The sequence below is a fragment of the Pyxicephalus adspersus genome, chromosome 6 (assembly GCF_032062135.1).
Source record: "Pyxicephalus adspersus chromosome 6, UCB_Pads_2.0, whole genome shotgun sequence".
Taxonomy (NCBI): Eukaryota; Metazoa; Chordata; class Amphibia; order Anura; family Pyxicephalidae; genus Pyxicephalus; species Pyxicephalus adspersus.
Genome location: NC_092863.1, coordinates 14,491,089 through 14,516,760, shown reverse-complemented (window position 1 = coordinate 14,516,760; position 25,672 = coordinate 14,491,089). Strand labels below are relative to the sequence as shown.

Genomic DNA, 25,672 nt, shown 5'->3' with positions numbered 1-25,672 from the left:
ATGGTTGAACATTGTAGTTCCATAAAATGGACCAAACCAGTTCTGCTGCACTTGTGTAGGTGGGCATTTCAACTATGGGGGTAGCAATGCTTTATTAGCACTGTGGTTAGGCACTGGCATGCCACTGTCAATATGTCACCAGCGTCCTGCTCTCTCCTCCCCTCCCCAGCTGCCATTGTCACTCTGCCCCTGTCCATCCCCTCAGCAGTCACAGCAGATATGGCTTCTGGGAGAGTAGCTCTTATATCAGGCATGGGACGACTAAGTGTTTGTATACGTTTGTGTGCATGGTGCCCCCATCCGCATGTCCCTTTACCCTTCTATGTGGGCATGACTCCCAATGCCCCCTCTGTACTCTTTCCTTCATTCTTCTGCAAAATGCCCTTCTTATGATTCTGTTTGTCTGTCTCTTATACACTCCTGACTACTCACAATGTCTACTTGTCCTCTTCTTCAATACTTAGTGCTCCCTTTCTCTCTCTCTCTTTCTTTCCTTCTCTCTCTCCTTCCCTTCTTAGTTTTCTTTTTCCTCTTTCTCTTTCATTTCTCCTTCTTTCCCTTCTTAGTCTTCTATTTCTAAATTTCTCCCTTCTTCTTCCTCTTCTTCTTTCCGCTTTCTCTTCGCCCCTTTCCCCCACTCTACTATCTATATCTATTCTTTATTTCAGTAATTTCCCCCCTGCGTTTGAGATTTGACAGTTCAGGTCTATATATATACCAGAGATATAAATACATAGCTGTGTGTGTGTGGGTGAGTGTGTATATTTATAAGTATCTGTAGGAGAACCTTTTTATGGTTTGAATCAATTATAAATGCAATCTGCATGGGGAATATCATGGGTTTGTGTAAATGTTGCTGGTGGATTGTAAGCTTCTTTGCATATGGCACTGCAGCATAGCAGGAGGGAACTAATTCATGTAAATGTGTGTATGTGTCATCCAATCAGCTGCTGTTTGACTCATATGTAGCAAATTACTGTGGCAGAACTTTAGGCAATGCACGAAGTGTAGCTGCACCAGGGCCCCTGGGGCTGCAGAGGGCCCGTTGAGAGTGCCACTGGAAACATACGAAATTTTATTTTCTGCAAGGAAATGGGATCAGATTGCTCAGCTCAAAAAAAACACTCACTGTTGATATAATTGCATTTTTTCACTTTTCAATCTGATCCATTTTGATGGTCAATTAAACTCTTAGGTGGTAATGATTTGCATTGACATATATGCATTGGAATAGTGAGCATAGATGTTTAGATTTCAGTTTTAATGGCGTTCGTCTATAATTTAGCACCATTTTTTAATTGCCATTATTCTTTTTTCTATTCAGTATTTGTCTGGCTGTGTTTGGTTGGAGGCCTATGTGATCAGAATGTCTACCCCAAAGTGGGCGCCCTTTTTGTACACAAACTAGATGTTGAGGATTACCAGCAACAATTCCTGAATAAATCAGGTGAGTGCACAGTGTGATACTCATTCACTTCAAATGTATTTCTAGAATAGTATAACTCCATTTGTGTATATTTTCCAAGATAATTAAGGGGAAGCTGCATGGAACGAAACTCAAGAAGAGACAATCACTTATTTTCAGCTCCAATCAAAACATCATAAAATATACCTTTAGTTCTGATATTCTTTAAAGCCATCATACATGGTCAGGTTCTGGTTCCAATTGGTTTTGGCATGAATGCTTGTTTGGTGGAGATTTTGTGTGAATTTTAGTGATACCAGCTTTGGACAATGGTACACCTAATTTCCTAAATGTGAACAGGGTCAATTATTGGGTCATACCCCATAACTGTACACTAAGTCCTCCAGGGTGTGATACCAAGAAAAGTGGATAAGAAAGACATTCAGTCATTAGAGAAGTAAAAGGAAAGGCAATACCTTCTCTTCGTACTGCGGAAGAACTGCTCCTTTTGACCTAGCCCCATTTCCTGGTGGAGTGCAGTATGTTGCCATACTCTATAAGGCCCATTAGTTGGTCTCCAGAGTAAAAAGGGGAAGTTGTTGTAATCATGTCAGAGTTCTGCCTTAATCAAGGGAAGCAAAAGGTACCATCATTGAAGTACTGTATTGAACTCCGATCTGATGTCTTAGAAGAAATGAATTATGCTACTGCACTTGGTGTGTACATTCACCTATTTGGTATGGGTGTGAGATGATGTGGGGCCATCCCATGAGGATATGTAAAAGGGGCCTGTACAGGCTCCAGGAGTTGGGTATAGAGTTGAAAAGGACATGGGACATTTACTTTATGGTGGTCAAGAAGTGGCCTGTTTCTCAAGGAGATACCTGTATATAGACAGTTGGTGGCCTAGTCATCTTGAGAGAACCTGCAGAATACTGCTGGCCTTGTTCCCTCGGTATATCTCTTTGACCATGTCCCTGGAAGAGTTTGAGGCTACAAATAGTTCTGGAAACATAATGGTGCTCTCTCTATGAATATCTGTGTCATCTACACCAATATGTGGAACAGCAGGACACTCCATACTCTGTACCAGCCATCCTTTACTTGATTGTCATTTGGTTATATTAGGTGCCCTCTTTTTACCACCCACACTCCCATAGCCACCCACAGTTAAGGTGGTTAGATGTATTTAGCTTTGTAACTTAGGGCCTACTCAATCTACCCTTGTTCTCTTGTTATACAAGGAGATAACGGCCCCAAACTATTCATGAATAACATTGAAAGCATGCCAGACATCTTCCTAAGCCAAATACTAAGTGAAAGCTGACAGGCTCCTGATGTCAGCCCACGTGATGCCAGCAGGGCTTTGGAGAACTATCAGTGCATTTTAGAAAATGAATCCAGAAACTGTTACATCATAAACTGTAATCATTTACTAACATTAAATACCATAAAATGTACCCTTGCATAACATTTCCCTTATTAGCTTTCCCTATTTTTTTAACTTGTCCTTTGATTGAATGTAATTACAAAATCTCTACTCAGGTTGAAATTATACCTCGCAGATTTATATATGCACCAAAAAAAAATATTAGCTTGATATTCGACTTCTACCCCCTAATGTGTTCCCCATATGCAGGTAATGAGAGAACTCAGCCTATTACTTTCCGTGCTAATTTGGAAGGATTTCCTGACCTGCCCGGATGGCTACGTTATACCCAGCGCTCCCCATGGCACAGTGGATATTTGTACGGCTCCCCGACCAAACCAGGGAAACACGTCATAGAAGTATGTGTATATTGCAGAATCACTTCCATTTCTCAATCTGTCTTCTCAATTTAATAATTTCTGTATGTTTTTTATTAGATCACTGTATATAACAGAAACACATATGAAATGCTTCGGGAAAAGATCATTTTCCATATCCGTTCCACAGAAGGTAAGCGGCCCTTGGTAAGCCAACAGTACCATATAAAATTGGGGTATTCCCAGCTAAAGCATACTTTAACATGACATGATACAACGTACACTATACATTGCTATGGTTGTTTTTGTTGTTATATATTCTCTGGGTTTCACGTTAAGTTTAAGGTATTTAGGAATTTGATTTTAGAATTACAGTTTTGTGTCAGGGGTTCATTTTTGGGTTTAGATAATGTGTAAAATTAAAGTGTCTGTGCTGGGCAAGCCAACACGTTCACTTTAATAGTGAAAAAATTAGCTGCTCATATTTTCTTCTGCTTTCCTGTTGGTCCATTTGGACAGCAGGAGCAAAGTGAGTGAATTCTGGGTAAGTATTGACCTGGAGTCTATACGAGACTGAGGACTCTCAACCAGTTCTCATGTGACTGCTAGCTATCCAAGTAGCCAAGTGAAGGCAAGGTAAGTATAGATAGAGGGTTGGTCTGCTATTTAATTAAACAGGTACTTATGGAGATTCTTATGGTCCAGCCCCCATTCCCTGGAGGAGTACAGAATTTTGCATACTCTACAAGGCCCATTGTTTGGTCTTCAGAGTATAAAGGGGAAATTGTTGTCATCATGGCTTTCCTTTTGGTCCATTTGGACAGCAGGAGCCAAGTGAATAAACCCTGGGAAAGTATTGACTTAGAGTCTATACGAGACTGAGGACTCCCACCCAGTTCCCATGTGACAATGCTGGGTATCCAAGTAGCCAGGCAAAGGCAAGGTAAGTATAGGTAAATGATAGATCTACAATTAGGGAAATATTTTGTTTGCTTGCATAAGCTCTGTATGAGCAAAAATCAGGCTTTTAAGGTTACTTACATTATACAACAATTGTAATAACTTAGACATTATAATTGATAAAACAACAAATATAATATTAACAAAAAAAAAAAAATGTGACATTCTCAATCGAAATGTAATCGTTATATTAAAATAACATTGATTGGGAATGCCCATTCTTTATTGGATCAATGAGCTGTGTTGCCAACCAAGAGGGCTCCCCAACAATCTTTTAGTACCTTGGGTTTGTGTAAACGCCATAAGACTGATTATCCAGTGATGGTTGTAAGGGAGACTTGCCATGGGTGCAAGTCAGTAACCAATATCAAGGAGTTTTTCATCCTTATTATTGGTCATGCATCCAGGTGCAGCGTATGGCCACCTATATGGTCAGGTTAGGTCATAGTTAGGTAAAAGATTGAGTGTTTAGGTCTGTTTAGGGGAAGCTTTAAGGATAAGGATAAATGGTAAGATTGGGTAACATTGGGTGATGTTAAAGGTCAGGTGTTGGGATGAAATTTTGTCTAAATTCAGGATTTAAAATAAGTTTTTGAAACAGAGTCCCTTGACTGTCTAGACCAACAAGATGTCACTATGAGTATTCTTTATTAGGATTAGGTTTTGGTGGCCCAGTGGTCATGCCATCTCACACTAGACAGGTCGGAGATTTTGCCAGGTGCCAGATTTTCCATGTCAAGGTACTAAGAGTTTTTTTAGCTTGAAAATATCATGACTGATCCAGATTATCTTTTGCGGTATCGCATTTATGTAATTTCCACCAAAATTTTGTGTTTGTAGATGTGCCACCCCCGTATCGAGCAGAGTTTTTGGTTGAGAACATGGACGTGGAAGAGTTGTTGCCCCCAGAGGCTCAGCACAATTTTCAGGTCCCTTTACAGGCAGTCTGGAACACCCAGAGGCTGTCAATTATTAATATAACATCGGCACTGGACAAAGGAGGAAGAGTACCGCTACCACTTCCAGGACTTAAAGAGGGGTATCTATATACTTTTGTCTACTTGTGATATCTCATCATTTTGTTTTTGCCCTTAAATATATTTTACAGTACTAGGTTTTAAAAAAAACACAAGAGGTATTAAAATGAAACCAGTATATCTAAATGATTTAGGTCGCTGTTTGCTTTGACATTCTACATCAGCCTTGAGCCTTGAGGAACCTTTGAAAATATTTTTGGTCCCAAGGAATACTAAGTATAATTTTCAGGTCTTGGGGAACCTGCTAAAACCAATTTATTGGGCGTGGGGGTTGAGGGGAAAAAGCCTTTTAATTTGGTTACCAATGAAAAGAATTCCTCCCTTACAGTGGTCGCTAATACACCCTAATAGACAACTAGGAACATCATTAGAGTCATGCAACTGGTTCTGCCAAGTGGTGTTGGCCCAAGAATTATCAAAAAGGAGGTCAATCAGCTACAGTTTGAGGAACCCCCAGCAGGCTCTAGTCAGCTAATCTCAGCGGGTTCTCTGAGGGTTCTTTCAGTGACTGTTAGGGGTTCATTAAGCTTTAGCTGATTGACCTCCTATGGTGGTCTATTTGGCAGTAGAATGTCACCAGTGAACTTTTAGCTGTTTAGAAAGGTGGCACTTTACTCACTCTTCCCACACACCCTTTAGTAAAGGTTCCTTTGGGGTAAAAAGGTTGAGAAAGGCTGCTTTAAAAGAGCCCTCGAATTTCATAGAAACCTCATTGATAAGGTCTTGTCAAATAAATGTCCACTCTATTAGAGATTCTCATTGATTTAAAGGGAATCTGTACTGTGACAATATTCTGGCTGCTGTTACTGAACTCTCAGAAAATACCAGTGGACTGGCCAAACTGATCCAATGGTTTTACCCCTTCCTAAGGCACTGGCCTGAAACATAGAGACTTTATTTTTTTTCCTGTTTTTTTTCTGATTCACTGACTAATAATGTACTGTAGTCAAAAACAACTGAAGAAGGTGAGCAATGGTAATCTCCATATTCTCTCCATACAAGTTTCCTTTAGATAAAAACATTCTATGTGCTGTTGCCTCTAATTTCCATTTTTCCACCGAATACTTTTTTTTTGCCAGTTCCTTATTCTCGCTTATCTTCTGAGTGACCTTGAATCTGAGGCTTCAATACCACAAGGCACTGAGAAAAGCCTGGAACTTGGCAGCAACACATTATAAATACTTAGATATTCAACACTGATTAAAACCCAATTAAACGCCCAGTTAAAATCAACTGAATGCATTGTAAGTGCATCAAAACAGAAGTATTTAATGTCCTACTGTTAGCTTTTCCATACTTATAGAAAGCAGCCACGGCTGTCCTCAACCAGATTCCTTCTCTTCCAATCAGCATGCTTTTTGTTATCACGTGACAGCTGATTGGCTCCCTGTGCTACTCACCTGCTGTTCAGCTTATCTATTATAGCCAAAATTTAAATTTTATTACTTTTGTTGTTTTATATAATGACATTTGCTAGAACAACAGATCAAGGGTTCCTACATTGGATTCCAATGTAAAGTAAGCGTATAGTCTCCCGTACAGAATTATGGGAAGGTTCCCTTTATAGAGGTAACTGGTGGTAAATACAGCAGAGGATTAGTTGCTGGAAACAGAAAATCATTAATGCTGCACAGATGTTGTTGATGTAAGGATTAAATCTGATGCATCCTCCTGCTCTAATAACCTCTTATAATGTCTGTTACCGTAGCTGCAAAAGAGTTGGAGAACATCTGAGGTCAGGGATGCAATCTCTAAGGTGAAGGCAAACATCTAATATATATATATATATATATATATATATATGTATGGCGATAGCCCCAAACCCTTCAATCTCTTCAGCCAGCATTCTTATCCAAGCACCCTTCATTCTGTTCAGCTAGATTTTTTAGCACCAATGCTAGATAATATACAACGGTCTGATTTTACAATTAAATTGCATATTACCCCATTAAGCAATAGAGCTTGGTCCAGATTGGAGGTGCTCAGAACACCAAAATTCCGATTAGGATCAAATTAAAAAATTCTTGGAATTCGTATTTTGCATATTTATATGGACTGGCTAAGCTCTACTATATCTATGGATGACAAGTATTGCAGGGCTCAGCTGATTCAGTCACCTATGACAAGTATAGTAGTGTTGGATTGGAGTTTGGATTGCTCAGATTCTGAGTTCTGATCTGAGGTTGGAATAACTCCCATCCCCGCTATCAGACCACCACTGATCAACTCTGATCAGAGGTATCCATCCACCCCTAGACACTTCTGATTAGAGCTATCCAGCCACTACTAGTCAACTTTGATAATAGCTATCCAACCGCCACTAGTCCAGTACAATTGGAGCTATCTACCCACCACAAGACAGCTCCAATTAAAACTATCAGACCAATACTAGTTGAAGCCAATTGAAGATATCCTACCACCACTAGTTGACTCCAAATGGAGATATCCAACCACCACTAGTTGACTTCAATTGGGGCTATTAGACCACCACGGGTTGACTCCAGTTGGAGCTATCCAACCACCACTAGTTGACTCCAATTGGAACTGTCCAACCACCACTAGTCGTCTCTGATCGAAGCTATCCAACCACCACTAATCAACTCCATTCTGAGTTATCCGACCACCACTAATCCAGACAATGACTGGTAGTGAAGGAGCAGCAGCTCACTGATGAGGTTATCTCTGTGACCTCTCCTCCAGTAAGTGAGGCCCTTACCTGGTTGATTTACATTGCTTTATTTTCAACTGCTGATCCGAAGAGTTTTATGTGTCTATCCTAAGGTGAGAAAGCTAGGCGTCTATTTCTAAAGCAGTGAATCTAACATTTACTAAAGAATTCCATGGTGGAGAATCTTCCAGGTCCATGTTCTTCAAAAGCTATAATTGATTCTCCACCAGGGAATGTTTCATTGAATGATTCACTGTTCTGTAAACAGATCCTAAAAAATACTATACCCCTTGTACAAATTACCTCTTTTCTTCCTTTACTTTCCAGGGTCTTTATAAAGGTGGGATCTGTCGTCCCTTTTCCGGAGTGCTTTTATGACACCCAGAATCTTCAGATCCGACGGCAGTGCCGGCAAGGCCAGAAGCCACCGCTGTGCCCAGAAATGTTACCAAATGACTTTGTCATTGACTGGTGCAATGTGAGCTTGGTAAGTAAGAGGCGCACTACCAGATATGAACACCAGGTGGCATAAGTACCAATGATCAGGCAATGGTTCACCAGCTTCATAGCAGTTACCATCTGCACACTTTGGCTTTGCTAATATAAAATTATTTTGATTCATGCTGCCAAAGGATGCAAGTTCCATTGCACAATATGTAACGGATCAAGCTATAATTGGTCACCGAACAATGCACAAACAATTATGTTAGGGGATTAAAATCATTTGCAGCTGCAGACTTTCAAATTTGTTGTCCTAAGTTTTTTTTAACTGCTTGTATATATCTAAGGATATATAAAAAAACTTATTTAAGTTTGTGTTGTGTTTATAAATTTTCATTCCTTACCAAGGTGGGTGTAAACTTTGCATTCTTTCTTACTTTCTTTCAAAGACTGACAAGTTACATCTGAGATTTATGATATCTTATTCTTTACTATTCATTCTCTATTCATCTGTAACATGGTACAATAACCCCTTACTGGGCAGTGGCGGGCATAGGGAGGGGGCAAAGCGTGCCACTGCACAGGGGGGCCCCAGACCCTCCTTAAACAACAGGGTCCAGGATCTCAATTCAGTAGTACTGACCCGGGTAAAGGTGGCTCCAAAGCAAAATGAGGGAGTGCTGGGATTTTTGAAAGTTGTGTGTGGCCATTGGGCTGCCCCATCAGATTAGCTGCTCAATATCTAAATGAAGGAGCTTGCATAGGAGTGTGACAACGCTGATGATTATTTTGACGCATTGGCTTAGTGTTGTCAGCCCGCAACAGGAAGTTCTGTTATAGGTAGGATTTCCTGGTAAAAAACAAATCTAAAATTATTTGCTGTATAAAACATTCTATCAATGCCAAACATAGATCAGATCAGATTTATTATTAATACATTTAATATTATTACACTTTCTGTATGAATAGGCGCAGAGGGCATAGGTTCCATATATTAGGCAGAATCACCACCTTGCATTGGAGTAAATGACAAGTATTTTCCAGCTTTTCTTTATTCCTTGCATTCAGAAGAATTACCTTCAATATGAAGATTATTCAGAATTAATAATGTAGCAATCTTCTTTGTTCATTGGGAAGTCACGTGGTACAGAGCATGTATCAATTTTTCCATTGTGTCTATGCTGGCTGGAGCTTTGCATATAAATGTCTGTGGGGTGGGGACATCTAGTGGCGAAAGCTGGATTTGCAGCAGTCCACAAGAAGTATTTACATACAGTAAAATGGTTTGCAATAAAATGAATTATTACAAGTTCAGATTTGTATGGAAAACTTATATAAATGCAATCATATATAATTAGAACTTATTATTTAGGACCTCCATGTTTAGGTATATGTTAAGGGTCTAAGAGTCTAAGACCTATACTAGGGATTAGGGCATGTTTAGGGTCCATGATAAGGTAAAGGGGCTTCATTTTTATTGTTTTTAAAAGCCCATGGTAAACACTCATGGTGCCAGATCTCATTACTGGCATATAAAATATTGACCTGTTAGGCAGTGAGAAGAAAAGTAAGATTTGGAACTCCACATCATTAATGGACTATACAGGACGTTTACTATAAATGTTGAATGGTGGACACCAGATGTCATGTCTGCCAGCAGATATAAAAGCATGATCTACCAATTGGGGTGATGGGGGGTGGCAAGATGAACTTTTCCTCCTATGTCATGCTAACAAATAACACATTCAAATGTTCATAAATATCTGCTGCACCTGGCTACAATGCTGAAAATAAATCACTGGACAAGAGGAGAGTGGGGAAAGGGTTCTCTAATAAACTTATCCCAGCCTGGGACAACTTTAAAAAAGTCAACTTTTCTGAATAATGACATTGTTGCTGAATATTGCAACCGGTTAGAAATATACTGCAGCCTTGTGCAGTTACTCAAAGTTCAACTTTCAAAAATAGGACCCAGCCGACTAAAGTAAGATGACACTTTGCTATTTACCCCCTGGTTAATTATAGAACTTTTTGAAGCTTTTTTAATACTCTAAGCTAAAAAAAAGACTTTGAACGTTGGCAGTTGTAAAGAGAACCTATCATGATACAAATATGGGAGCTGCCAAAGAACTTGAGCACAGTGATCTGTGTACCAGGGGCTAGGAAGTCTGAATATTTTTCTTATTTATTTTTTTATAGCTTAATTTAGGGTCAATACCCTTGTACCCTCCATATCAATTATAGCAGCTTCCACATTCTCATCCCTTTAATGAAACAAATAGTTATGTAGGTGCCATGCTCTTGTATGATGACTTTTTCCCCAAAAAACTCAACCCAACTCATTTCAGGTTGATGAATTGGAGCCGTCTCCCACTCCTCCGAGCTACGAGGCCCTGGAATTTGATGGAAAATTTTATCCACCTCCTGACACCCTAGAAGAAATCAATTACCTCCCAGATTACCTGCTCACCATTTTACTTCCAGCCCTCATTGCTCTGCTGCTATGTTTGCTGCTCTCCTACATCATGTGCTGCCGTAGGGAGGGGGTGTAAGTATTTGCTCACGCTAACCCAGCAATGCAAATTCTGATTTTCTACCATGGCCATTGTGCCTAGCATTCTGGTAATTGATACAGGTTGATGGTCTTGTTTTCTCTGCTTTTGAATGAATAAGTTTGCATTTCTGTATTTTAAGACCTGAACATTTAGGACATTGATTCTTAAAGTACCAATAAGGATCATCATTTTTTATGTTTTTACTTTTAGAGAGAAGAGAGATTCCAACACATCTGAGTAAGTTCTGGTGGTTGTGTGTTTTCTTTTACATGGCATGTGCTAGTTGTACCGGTATAGTGTTTACTCCATATATAATTCTCAGAAGTTATAGCTTTTATATGCCAAAGTTCAGCCCTTCCCAAATCTGTAGCGAACTACAGTCACTGGTTCTGTTGATGGGTCAGTGCCCCGCACATACCAAATCCCTAATATATACCCTTCCCAATATTGATGTCAGAGTGCCAACATAACATCCATGTAGTTATCAAAAGGAGAGGTCAGTGGGAATCTTTTAACTTTGCTCTCCAAGTCTAAAGTCCAAATCATTATGTCCACCATATGGCTATCATTATGATCATATTCTAAATAGGCTTCAATATAAGCTCTAGAAATAATTATTTGAGCTCTGCTTCAATTAGGAGTAAGTATTCTCTGTCCCTGACCTCTGCACCCTATAGCTCCTAATAAGAGTCAGAATTCACTTATCTCTGCCCTCTGTAGCTTCTGATAGGAGTCAGTTCTACCTATGTCTGATTCTGCCCTCTGTAGCTCCCAATAAGGGGCAATATTCCTTATATATGTGCTCTGCCTTCTGTAACTTCCAATATAAGTCCACATTCCCTGTGCTTTTAATAACCCATTTTCCTCTGTAGTTTTTAATAACAGTCAGTATTCTCTGTCTCTGCCCTTCCAATAGGAGTCACTATTCCCTATTTCTGAGCTCTGCCCTCTGTAGATCCCAGGGAGAGTCAATGCCTGTATCACAGAAAGTTGGCCTCTACATGAAGAGTAGGGTAACGGCCCTTCCAACCTTAAGCTGCTTCCATTTGCTACTGTACACAACTTTCAAAAAGCCCGGTGTAACCTCTAAGTCAGTGTGGTTACAGAAGTACAGGGCTAAGGACCCACCCCCCAGGAACTCCCGATAGATCTCAGGCCTAGCGATTGGCTGCTTCTGCACCAATCAAAGCGCATTGTCAATATTCTTTCTTTATGACCTTACATCGAATGTTGATATCAGTACCTGACAGTAGAGAATTCTTGGGGTATTTTGTCCTCATTCCAGGAATATTTAATCAGTGCCGTATGGTTTCTTGTTAGGATCTTCTTCATTGGGCTTGCTTGTCCAAATAATCCTTCCTATTCAAAACTTTGGAGAGTTTGTACTCTGCTTATATATGTAATACAAACTCTAAAAAGAATTAAACAGAGAGTACATATTTGCTAAACATTTGCAGGAAAAGTTCAAACCCATTTTCCATAATAGTTCCCGTTTTGTTTGTCCTACAGGCTCCAATTAATTCACCAGCAGTCCATCTTCTCCAACACTGAAGAACTTCGGAGAATGGCTGCCAGCAGAGAAGTTCCACGACCACTCTCCACATTGCCCATGTTTAATACTCGCACTGGTCAGAGGACATCCCCCATGGAGCTGGCGAGTGACAGTGCCCGTGTGCCCCTTATCCTATCTCAGCAGTAAAGGAACTCACCTGATCACCACACTATTAGGTATGTAGCCGCTGAATATATATGTCATTAGGTGGGAAATGTGCATTCCTTCTAAACTACTTGTTACAAGCTACACAGACATTGTGATGGTATTTTTAATAAATTATTTTTTAACTTCATTGTCCAATTTTGCAATTTTATTTCCCCAGTTTGCAATTCTATTTCCTTTCATCATTCACCAGTTCATTCATCATATCCATAATATAATCAATATACACCAACAAGAGATTAATATTAAACAGGATTTATATAGCGCCAACATAATACGCAGTGCTGTACATTAAATAGGGGATGGAAGGCATCTGCCTAGAGTTCAGCTTTATAGACCTGTGGCCCCCTTTTGGACATCACAGACCCCTAAATTTATGGACTCCGGACCGTGCATGCAAGGGGAGCCGTGTGTCACTCAAAGGGGAAGAAACTTCCCCCAAAGTGATGTCATGATGCCAGAACCCATCCACTCTCCCAACACAAGTCTGAGCCTGCGATGGGAGAGTGGATGGGTTGTATCCAGACACAAGTCGCCCACCCTCCTGAGCCTGAGATCCGTACGGGAGACATGGTCCGCGGCCAGTGCTGCTCCCCAAGGGGGGTCACTGAACCACAGGTTGGGGACTGCTGGTCCCTGTGCTCATGTAGCCTAGCTGTCAGACAGCCGCGGCCCACCCTAGTGGACCAGGGATTGAGGACCCCTGTTATAGAGTATAGAGAAAAACACATAAACTGGCTGTGCTTCTCCTAGTTCAGGGAGTTTTAAAATCTTAGAATCATCCTGACAGACAGGCACTCAGTGATTTTAAAAGTAGGGATCAGCCATGGCAGCCTACATTCCCTTGGGCAGGCAGCACAGATGAACTGTATCACATAGCAATGCACAAGGCAGAAGTTTTCCATTAGATTGTTTTGTGTGATACGCATAATGTGAATGGGATTATAGATTATAGATGGACTCCAATTAAAACCTTTTCTTTCTATTCTTGCATAGTCATGTATTCCTCTATAGTAATTATGGTTTCTTTTTCAGAAGGAAGAGTTGTGAATGTCCCCAGGAAGCAGTAATCAGTGACGATTTGTAGCAGTGTATTGACAAGGCTGATATATAAATTGAAAATCCTTTGCAATGTGCAGTGTAATCTTATGATAATATGCTCTTCAGTAAACAAAGTTCTGTCATTTTCCAGTTCATAAAGTTCTCATTGATTATGAACTTCTTCCACTTCAGTTTACTTTACTCAGTTCACAATTCTAAACTCTGTAAGGATTTACATGTAATGATAACTGTACCTAAACTGAAAATTGTACATTTTGTCTTGAATTGTGGCTGGAAATAGCACAATTCCTGGTTTGTGAGTGTGCCTAATAACTGCATATCTTTTTCACTAATAAGAAAACATTATAAGAAAACAATCCAGTGTATACTTGGGTCACACCAGTAGATGGAACTGTGTCCCCAAGTAACAAACTGGGACAAGAGACATGAGTTTGTTACACACTTTACATGAGGACACAGCACCATCTATTGGTGGCCAACAATAATGCTCAAAAGATCATTTAAGAGCAAGTGACCCATCTCAAAAGTACAAATTATTTTATATGATTTTATAAGTGTTTTGAAATTAACACACCACGAATATATTTCCTGAAGTTAATTTTATTGTCATTTCTAATAATTAATGTTTTGAATGTTGGAGTGATGACCACATTTTGTGCCCTTGATTTATACTCCAGTATTTTCTTGTAATTTTAAGTAAAAAATATTACCTGTATTTATATTTGGATTGGTTTATGTTATATACAATATATAACTGTCAGTTCTCAAGTTCCGGTTAGAGAATGGAAAGAATAAACTGATGACCCAGAAAATCAGATTTTTGTTTTTATTTTATCCCGATTCATTAATTATTCATTAAAGTTCTTTCCATATCCAATTAATTATTCATTAAAGTTCTTTCCATATCCAAATGATTTGGTAATGCTGTAAGTCCCTAAAACATAAAAAAACACATTCTTTAGACAACTATCTAAACACAAAAGTTCTTTCCATATCCAAATGATTTGGTAATGCTGTAAGTCCCTAAAACATAAAAAAACACATTCTTTAGACAACTATCTAAACACAAGAACTAAAATGTCATATTTGTTTAGTTTACCAGCTCTTGAGTATTAGTTTTCTTTATTACAATCAAGTTTCACCTGCTGATCATCCCAATAGCACACTTCCTGTCATAAGGTGTTTCACTTACTGTGATATATCTACAGGGTTGTCATTCATGGGACTACAATACACCGACTTCTGTTATCTATTACATAGGTGGCAGGGGTTTTGTAGCCTGAAGAGAGAAATGGAAACAATGTAACAGTGCAGGAGCGAAGGAAATGATAACTCACAGGTTTTTTAAAGGACCCAGATACATTTTTCACTCTATAACAAAACTCTTCAATGATCTATTTACCAGACCAAATTAAGAAGTTCATTGTTAGGGTTTACATCGACTTTGGAAAATTAACAATTACTTTAAAGTAGAACTAAACTCGCTATGTTTACCTGTCCCTGTTCTTGTGCAGGGAGCTGCCGTGCTCTTTCTTTTTCTCTTCCTAGTTGTGACCTTCGGCCATCTGGATTGGCCATGATGAAATGATGTGCGCAGGTGCACGGGAGTTCATTCTCAGCAACTGCAGGGGAAGTCGCGATAGCCGGTTATCCTGGCTACTGCACATTGACAGAACCATAAAGTGATCAGAATGCTTCTTGCAAAAAAGACATCCCTTGTCCCTTTCGGCAATAAATCCCTGCTTAATCACAAATTTTGAAAGTACTATAAGGTGCTAGTTTGGGTTTATTATATTCCAGCTGGCACCCCTACATTGTGTAACTCAAACGAGCCAAACTAGTGACTTCAGCAGTAACTTCTTCCAACCTGCCCCTTCCACCTTACTACTCATTCATCACAATGGATATGCAAAACAATAGGCAGAGCTAATGATATCTAACAGTCTTTCCCCTAGGACACTAACCGCACTTTACCCAAAATCAACACTCCCCCATGGATGGCTTAAAGGTGGCACAGCGATCAATGTCTTCACAGATAACGTCATGGCACATTACACTTCCTGCAGGGTTCGGGTTTCCATTCATCCTTTTTGTTTTACGTACTACTATCAATGGAGCACCCTGTAGAACCAATTGTGGAAGAGAAGGGGTTATACCTATTTATTAGGCTTATGTAACACATGCATCCTGTAATCATATCCAGGATAAATAATTGTTCTGAGTTGCAGGTGGAAAATTCAATTAGGAAACACATTTACCCTAATGGGATCCCGTTGAGGGTTAACGCCATAGAAGATACAGTTGTTTTTAATGTTTATAAGCAACATCTTAGAAATGGGGAAAGGGGAGGAGAGTGATCATCTGGTTCCTATCAGCCAGACTCACTGGCAAAGGGGAAGCTGCCAAAGTTCTGTCAGTGGAGAAGGAAGGAAAATGAAATAATTTGGAATAAACTAACGCTATGCACACATGCTTGATTACTGTTGCTGGAAATAATCTTTTGTGATCACTTCCAGTGACATTAGAAGGAATGAGCACTGTATACACCATTCTGTTCAGTTCTATGGAGAGGGGGAGGACAAGTGGGAGGCACCATGCTGTGTTCTCCCCCATAGGATATAACAGTGATCATCGTTTTTCAGTCGTATAGTGATTTGCCACACTGGATTATCTTTCAAGACAATCATAATTGTTTCTCTTCATATTGATTGGTGATATTTATTTATTTACAATGTTTTCCAGGCTGGGAGTCTTTTCCAAGCCAAAGTGTATTCATACTGCTTGCTGATCCAGGAGGAATAATAAAAAAGGAGGAAGGGACAGAAAATGAGTTGAGGCCTGTATTGTAAAGAAGGTGTTGGAAGAACTTCAAGATGTGCAGGATGAAACATGCCCAGGTAACAGAGGAATGTTAAAAGGAGAGAAATGATTGTTTATATTGTTGTTATTTAGCAATATATAAATGACAGAGATGTTTACAGTTCCCCAAGCACCAATGAAAAGCTTGACCTGAAAGAAAACCCTCAGTACATATACATTCCAGCATTAATTAAATAATATATTGCAGATATTAAAGATTTTAGAATATACAAAAGTCATTATATATTTCCTAGATCTTCCTATGACCCTACAACAAGACAGCTCTGTCCTAGGTCCTCCCAAAAAAGTTCATAAAACATAGTCCTCACTCCTTCCTGTCTGCCTATAGCCTCTCCTGGGTGGAAAATCCCCATCCGGTAAAGGTAGGAGGGGGTGCTGAGAAGTTCCTGGCTTTACCCCCATCCAGATGAAATAGAAAAATAAGTGTGGGGGCATATGACAGCCTAATATCTTAGCATGTAACTGTGCAAATATCAGGTTTGATATGTAAATGAAACACCCCTGTGCCTGATCCAGCTCCTCACTTATTTTCTATAACCCTGGTACAATTTGCTTCAACAAGGGTAAAAAATTCCTTCCTGATTCCATGAGACAATCGGATGTTCCCTGAATCAACAGTCTCTGTTATCTTTACTTTAAAGCCTTAAACCCAGTTATATTCTGTGCTTCTAGAAACATCCAGCTTTTTCCTAAAGCAATCTATAGTAGTTGCTGAAACTACTTCCTGAGGGAGCCAATTCCACATTTTCACAGACCTTACAGTAAAGAATCCCTTCCTTATCCAGAGCTTAAACTTCTTTTCCTCCAGACGCAAAGAGTGCCCTCTTGTTCCTTGTAATAATGTAAAATTTATAATAATTGAGCAGTAAACATTGGGCTGCCAATAATGGTTGCGGCAGTTGACCTAAGTTGTAATCATACATAGATACAACCTACATATGGATAGTCTGTGGCCAGTTCAGTCCACCAGCTTTTCCTCCACCTGACTCCCTTTTTGGGTAGCTCAGACCCTCCACTTGTACCTGGATTCCTTGATGGTTAGCCCAGATTCTTGACTTGACTTTTGCAATCTGAAGCTTTTAGACAGGAAGGGGCAAGAAATCTTACCAAGCATGAGGCTATCAGGTATATAATTCCTTAGATTCCATACTCTCCTTTGGCCCCACACTTTATTGGTCCGATGCATGCTTTTAATATACACCCTCCATGCATTAGCCATATATTTTTTTTAGAATTGGTGGTTTACCCCACAAATGGTTTGATTGCAAGTTATACAGAAGCCATTATTGTGCATCTCTTTACAGCTTTTTCCAAATACAATCTTCTCTATTTCTTGTCTAATGATATGCTTTTAGGCTATGTATTTATATACTCAAGCAGATGTTACAATGTTGGTTGTTTAAGAATACAACACAAAGCTGCTGCCAGTCAGCAGAATCCTCTGAAGAAGAAGCAGCATGGGGCAATGGAAACAAACAATTGTGTCTGTACATAGATATTATTAGATAAAAATATAAAGCTGTTACAAATAGAAGGAAATGTGTAAAAGTGGAACAAGGGCTCATGTTCAAAAGAATTCTAAAGTCTTGCAGGAGCTCTAGACTTTTGTCTGTCATTCATGATCACTTATGTTTAAAATTTGGCGTCCCGTAGTACCATTTTTCGATTTGCGTCGTTGCTTAACACTAATGATGGTATTGTTTAACTTTTGTAGCTCCCCAGCAGGGAGCCTTCCACTCATTCCCCCTTTAAAAAAGAACCGACCACTGAGAAATGGTTCATAAAACCGCCATTGGATGCGATCATAGACAAATGTATCAGGTGACAATTAATGAACGTCTGTATGATGCCTAACAAAGAAACCTGTATATGGGTTTATTCAATAAATCACATGATCATTATGAAATCACTACAAATGTTGGGGCCTTGGGGTGTTGTGCGGTACTGTAATCCTATGAATAAATCCTGATAGTTGTATGCACTTGGCAAGAGGATTGCTCAGATGGTAACATTCGGGCAGGAAGGCACCATACAACAGAGTCTCTTTGAGGGATTTGTGGTCCCATGTTTATTTTGTAAACAGCAGCAAACAGAATTTTGTCCAATCACATACAAATGAACATAATTCCAGCTATAACTCATAGTTCATGAAATAGGCCCTAGCTCAGTCTAGAAAAATCATACTTAATATGATAAATCCTCCAGGTGCTTTTCACAGAGAGCATTACCAGTTGTAAATTTCCAAATACAAGCACCTCTAACACAACTTTCCAGCCCTTTTATAACAAGCCAGGTATCCTGGATGGTGGACTAGTGATGTTCAGGCTGAAAACTCACGTAATCTCTTCCACAGCCCAAACCTTGGAGTCTTCTGACTCCTAAAGGCAGACCTATCTTCCTCACCATACTTCCCTGGAGCACAGTCCACCATATTCTGCATCCTAGGTGATACAAGTTGCCATTCCACCACCTTGCTAACCATTTAGGAATATATTCTATCACAGCATCCATGATCATAGTGAAGGAGAAGGGGTGGTTGGGTGGTTGGGTGGTGAAGGAGGTAGTTGAGTGGTGACACAGTGGAGAGTTGGGAGAGTTCAGTGGTAAGTGAACCAAGTGGAAGTGTAAGAGGTAATTGAGCGATAGGTAGACATAGCGGAGGTGGAAGAAGTAGGTAAGTGACGTGTGGACACAGTGGAGGTGAAGGGTAAAGTTGGGTGGTGTGTGAGTACAATGGGGGGATTTGGTGGGTCAGTAAACCAAGTTAAAGTGAAAGTGGTAGTTGACTGGTGGGTGGATAGGGTGGTGGTGGAAGAAGATTTTAGGTGGTTAGTGGACACAGTGAAGGGGATTCGGGGAAGTTGGGTGACTTTATACACTAAAAGTATAGAAAATAATGGGGGACGGGGAATGGTTGATGACTGGATACAGAGTAAATGGAAGGGTACAAGGTTGGTGACTAAACACAATTGAGGTAAGGGGGGAGATTGATGTTGAGTGGAAACAGTGGATATGGAGGGGGAGATGGGTGGTACTGTATGTGAACACAGTGAATGTAGAAGGGTAAGATGGATGTTCATTCTAGCTAACTAATAATGCATAGAATATTATTAAAATAAATACAAATATGTTAAAATATAAATACAATATTGTTTTTTTTTAAGAAATTGTAAACTGTTTCTCCATAAATACACATGATTATGTTATGTTTAAACTCTATATATATATATATATATATATATATATAGTTTGTAATTATATTTTTACAATGGGGCAACCACTCATTACACAACACTTTGCTTTCTGATTTGCAGCATTCATTTTATATTATAAGTCTATACCATAACCAAAAACAATCCCCCATCGGTGATTGGGTAGACCAGAGATAGAAAACCCTGTACTGGTGCCCTCTTCAGTGACAGATCTTTACATCTGTGCAAAATCGCTGCTTGCTTATTATTTAAAAAGTATTACATGTTTTTAAAGATACATCTATACTGCAGCCATGGTTGTTTCATATATATTTAGCTAGTACAGTACAATGACCACGCATTAATACTTTCCTTTTAGTGCTGCATAGTTTGGCTCCTCTCATGAGTGCTCAAACTTTACATAATGCATATCGGACTCTGACCCCTAAGAGCTTACAATCTGTCCTACCCTTTTTAGATTTTAACCACACAACCCCATATAGGTGCATTATAATAATATTGTGCCACCTAGCTTCCTGGCTATTAGGCTGACCCTTTATACAATATACAATATGGTGATATAAATAAAACTACAAATAAACAAATCACTTAGCATACATCAAATTTACAGATCCTTACATCTTGTCACAATAAACTGATTGGTGGTTTCTCTCTTTCATTTCATATTTCCATATTTCATATTTGTCGGTTAAATGCATGCAATTTAAATTCATCTTCTAAACAAGCTGAAATGAACTGATTGCCATTAGATACAGCATCTTGATACTGACTTACAGGATCAGTCAATATTTTCTTCTGATGTCCAGTTATGTGTCTAGTTGTCCCTTGTTGGGTATGAAGCTCCTGGCAGGATGGATCATGAGTGCGTCCTGCACCGGTGGCATTCCTATATTCTGCCTTGGAATTCCATTTCTATTATACATGCCTGCAAACCATCTACAAAGTTCCTTGTTTGTGTATAGCGTTCAGATTTCTGTAATCCTCTGTGACTCTAATCTGTGTCTTTCTGCACATCTAAAGCTTTCCATTTAAGCGTTCTTTCTGGGGACCCCAATCTGTGCCCCTTTCAATGCCTCTGTTATATACTTCCTGTTATTCTTGCTCTCTCCTCCTGTCTATGCTGCTTTCTCCTGTTCCCAGCCTCTCCCAACATCCTACATGTATTTTCCCATTGCTGTCATCTTAACAGAACCCACTCGTATCACAAACATAAACTATGAACCTTCATGATATTCACTGTACAACTCAGTGGTCTCTGTAAAACCTCCTAAATCCTGGGGGTAAACTACATTCATGCTAATGTGTAGACCCACTTAAAGAATACATTAATACTTTAAACCCCAGGGAGTGTATTGGCGTCTAACACAAAAAACACATACTTCGATTTGTAATAAGTTTTAAGATATTACATGAAATAGTTTGGTGTTAGGTGAAAGAGGTGAGAGGATGTTATAAGAATGTCTGTTTCAGTGTAGACTTATAAAAGATCCTTTATATTAATTCTCAATAGATCTTTTCCCCCAGTTTCTCTAGATCACTGTTGCCATCTGTTTTTTTCAGCTGCTGAAACATTCAGCCAATGTTCTACTACCACATGAGCACAATGAGTGACCGACGGAGTCCCATTACTTCTGATTCTGTATTCTATAATTGTATTCAGACTCCTTACTCCCCCCATTCCTCTATTTCTCCAGCTTTATTAATTACCATATATCTTGTGTTTTCTCCCTGGGACTCTCCCATATCATATTCATACCTATTCACTACTCTGTTTCTCAATAGTGTTCCCCTAGCGTGTTCATTGTTGTCTCTAAGGGCCACTCTACTTTTCAAAGTCTACCTTCACCCTGTTTCTCCAGCGTCTCCCTTCACCCTATCATCCCTGAACCTCCCTTTGCTTCTCTCCCTAGACCAGTGTTTACCAAGCAGGGTTCCTCCAGAGAATGTTAGGGGTTTTTTTGGAGCAATTAGAAATTTGCTCCTCTCAGGTCAGTTTAAGTGACACCATTGATCTTTTTTGGCTATCTGTAAGAGTGGAATTCTTCCCACCAGCCTGCAATGTAAGAGACATTCTTCCCAATGACCAACAAGCATATATACTGAGGGCTGTGGATATAGTAAATATAAAAGTGGTCTCCTGAAGACCTGAGAGGTATTTAAAAGGTTCCTCCATATTGTAAAGGTCAATATTTGACTGTTTTATTCCTCGTCTCTTCAACGTTTATCACCTCCATGTCTCTCTACAGCCTCCCTAACTTTCCAGAATTTCCCTTTTCTCCAAATTATTTTTTTTTCTTTCTCCCAAGATTTTCCCTTCTCCTTGTCACTTTTCCATGTCGAGAGTCATCCCTTGTTGTGGGCATATCTGTTCTCCATATCTCCCCAAAACCTCCCAGTCCTGGGGACTCCCTGACAATTCCAAGTGTCTCCTTAGTCTCCTTAGTCTCCTTACTTACCTTTGTCATGCTGGAGCCTTACTCGTCCTTGCGTCTCCTAAGTTATTTCTCCAACTTTTCAAAGCTTCTCTTCTCCCACTCTCTGCAGGTTCCCCCCAAAGAGCTCTTCTCTCTCTTTCTCCTCTGTTCTTCCTCTACCGCCTTCCAGCTGTTCAGCCAGCCCCCCTATTTCCTTTTTGTCTATTAAATGCCCCTTAAATTTCCCTCCCTTCTATGAATAGTCTGCCTTTAGTCTTCTCTTTTCACTCTGCCGAGGCCTTTCTGCCCTCTCATTCTCTACCGTGTCCTACTTCTCATGGTTAATTCTTAGTCTCTATTTACCTCTCTCGTAATTCGTTCTGTTTATTTAACAGCAGCTCTCTCTCTCGCTAGACAATGTATTCACAGTGAAGTTTCACAATAAGCATATTTATGAAGCAAACTTCCTTATAAAGGTCACATATGGTGGCTCTCCAAAATAAACAGGCTGCTTTGAATTTCATGCTGGTGCATTCTGGGATTAGTGTTCTCACTTTTTTAACTCTTGGTTTGCAAAAAAGTTTAGAAAACCGATCATCAAGAAAGAAACAGCATAACCCCAAAACAAACATGAAATTAGACGTGGGGGGTCAATTTATTAAGCACCTGATATTCTCTGGTGGAGCCCATGAAAACATATCACCCTGGAAGATTCTCTACCAGAAATTGTTTGGTGAATATCAGATTCACTGCCTTACAACAGAGCAGTGTTTCTCGACCTTTATAACATGGGCAAACCCTTGAATTCGCTTTCCGGTCTTCAGGGAACCCCTGCTATATTTACTATATCCACAGCTCACAGTACATTAAGGACAATTAGGAAAAAGATAGCCAAAAAGATCATTGGTATAGATTAAACTGATCTGAAATTGCTCATTGATCAAGGAACCCCTAACAACCTCAGGAGGAACCCTAAGATTCCACATAACCCTGGATGAGAAACACCAAAAGCTGAGTCACGTTGAGCTTACAAATAGCTTACCAAATACCATTGAATATTTCACTGGATCAACAATGTGAAACTATGATATTCCAATTCCCAGCATGCCTTTGCTATCCCTTAGTAAATGTTATGCCTTCCACTCTCAAAAAATACAAGTTCATTTATTTAACCATTTTTAGGAACAATGATGATCTGAAAATGCAATAACCTCTGGCAAATTCAGATTTCATTTTACTGCCATCAGATCAATAAATACATTAATTTGGATGAATTTTATTAGGAATGATATGCAATAACCCAGATCAAGCACATTTTAAACACTGAGGATAGTGCAAAATTATTGCTATGGGCTAAAAATTTTATATATAATACAAGGTTAATCCTTCAATACCTTCTGCATCACCAACCTAGAAAAAGCTCAAGTTAGAGAGTCAGGGGAACCCGAATCCCTGACTTGCAGATGTGCCTCCGAAATTATCAATGCCCCTGGAATTTAGTGACAGCCAGGCATTTTCATAAGGCAAGATCCTCAATGGCAGGGCCCCGGTATGGGTATTGGAACATAAAAACCTTTGCTAAAATCATAAGATACACTTACCATTTTAAACACACCATGACAATGTAATTACCTTAGTCAAATACATCACATAACCCAACACTGCAAAGATATCTCATAAACCAAGTACATTACAATCATACAATTTCCCAAATTGCAAACAATATATATACACTTGCACGACAATTCTTCTAGGCTCTAAATGTTGGAATGCATGACTTCCGCTGGTAAAATAAAGATGGGAGGACTTATGGCTCAAAGCATTGTGGGAAAAGTAGTTGGAATTTGAGGCCTCAGATAGCAATGTTACATACATAGAAGTAGGAGTTTACAACCAGAAGCAGGATGACTTGTGAAAGTGATTCCAATAAGGTGTATTATCAGGATATAGTGAGAGGTGACCACCGTCCGGTGGCCATGGTGTGGCCAATATATCCATAGCACTCCTTGTATCTAGAATGACGCATTATTGAATAGGGTGCAATCCTCAAAGAACCAATATAGATCCCTGGATTCCCACTTGTTGCTGGTTGGGATCCTCAGTACGCTGTGTTCACGTTGTGAGTTTCTGCAGAGGGTCCTGTGGATGTCTGAGTCTAGGCAGACCAACGTGCAGCCCCCTTCCTCTTCTCCCTGTAGTCCCCTTGCTGGCACTGACTAGTCAATGTTGTTGAGTCCTCATCTTCATAAGCAGAGATCAGGGGAGGAGTTCCGGGTACAATGGCCCCATTATACCATGGCCTTCCTAGGAATGTGTTCAGCTACTGTCCTGCCTTATAGAATTACACTTTTACTCTGCACCTCCACTCAGCTGGATGAATGCACCCTTATGTGCCGGAGCCGGGATGCATAATATGGGGAGCTGGCTGCTATGTACTGAACTGAACACTTACTAGGCATAAGTAAATCTTATAAACTTAATAAAAAAATCTTCATTATTCTAGACATTTTAGGTTTTATTTCAGAGAAAAACAGCAAGAAGATTTAAAAGACAAACTATAAATGTCCACAAAAAAAAAAAGAAAAATGCAGACTTACCTGTGTGCAGTGCATAGGTAGTCTTTACACCTTTGTACAGTACACAAGGTGAACACTTACTTCAATGCGAAGGTGATTACTCCTATGCAGTGCATAGGTTATAATTTAATGTCAGGTGAGTACTGGGTGAACATGTACCTTTGTACAGTGCATTTACTATCATGCATAGTGCAGGGTACTTACCACTGTATAGTGTACAAGTGGGCACTTACCATTAAACAGTACATGAGTGAACAATTATCACTGTATAATGCTCAGAAGGTACTTATCTTACAGTACATAGTAGAAAACCACTTCTGTTCAGTATAGGAGATGGGCACTTACCATCAAGCAGTACACAAGTGGGCAACTGCTACCGTATATTATGCAGAGGGATGGTACTTACCATCTTACAGAACATAGGTGCAAATGAATTACTGTATAATGCACAGATTATAAAATACAGATAAAAATACTCATCTTTGAGATTGGTGAGTGGCCAGGTCTTCATATTGGTCTGCCATGTGCAATATTGGCCATGGGTTCCCAAGCTGAACGATTCTCAGCGGCAATTGTTTCTGCAGATAAGAATGGAGCCAGGGATATCTGTTTGAAAACCAAAATGATGATGCATGTTTAAAAAAAGGCCTTCCATAAAATGTTACACAACTCAGATCATCTCGCTATTTTTTTAGTCCCTTTTCATCCTTATGCTCCGCCAATGTTGCACCAGTGCATTGCTACTCAATTCTAATCTGTGCACGACAAAAACACGACATTCATCCATATAAAAACATTAGTTCCTCTTTAAACTTTCATTGACTGCCCAACTCCGATCTCCCCTCATACAAGAAATATTTCAGTATATCTCTCACTCCCTGAATGTGCTATCACAACACTGTGCTGCGTGGGATTTCTGCAATCTCTCTGCTCTGTGAGCTGTGTGTGGAGCTGAAAGGAGGCAAGGGATCAGCTGGAGAAAAGGAGCCACATTTCTTA

At 39.6% G+C, this 25,672-nt stretch overlaps 1 protein-coding gene and 1 long non-coding RNA gene across 3 annotated transcripts; one reads left to right on the top strand and one right to left on the bottom strand.

The window, feature by feature from the left end:
• The first annotated feature begins 202 nt into the window (after positions 1 to 202).
• LOC140333193 (alpha-sarcoglycan-like) lies at positions 203 to 14,403 on the top strand. Its single transcript, XM_072414694.1, has 10 exons — positions 203 to 250; positions 1,325 to 1,447; positions 3,045 to 3,193; positions 3,272 to 3,344; positions 4,952 to 5,150; positions 8,144 to 8,303; positions 10,606 to 10,805; positions 11,023 to 11,049; positions 12,322 to 12,540; positions 13,565 to 14,403. The coding sequence occupies exons 1-9, from the start codon at positions 220 to 222 to the stop codon at positions 12,509 to 12,511; spliced, it is 1,152 nt and encodes a 383-aa protein (XP_072270795.1). The 5' UTR covers positions 203 to 219; the 3' UTR covers positions 12,512 to 12,540; positions 13,565 to 14,403.
• Positions 14,404 to 25,672, bottom strand: LOC140333194 (uncharacterized). Of its 2 annotated transcripts, none has more exons than XR_011921302.1 (3): positions 15,086 to 25,672; positions 14,784 to 14,870; positions 14,404 to 14,525 (listed from the first exon to the last, which is right to left on the bottom strand). It is a non-coding gene; the product is annotated as an uncharacterized lncRNA (long non-coding RNA). The 2 variants fall into 2 exon arrangements; XR_011921303.1 differs by lacking the exon at positions 14,404 to 14,525 and adding an exon at positions 14,574 to 14,614.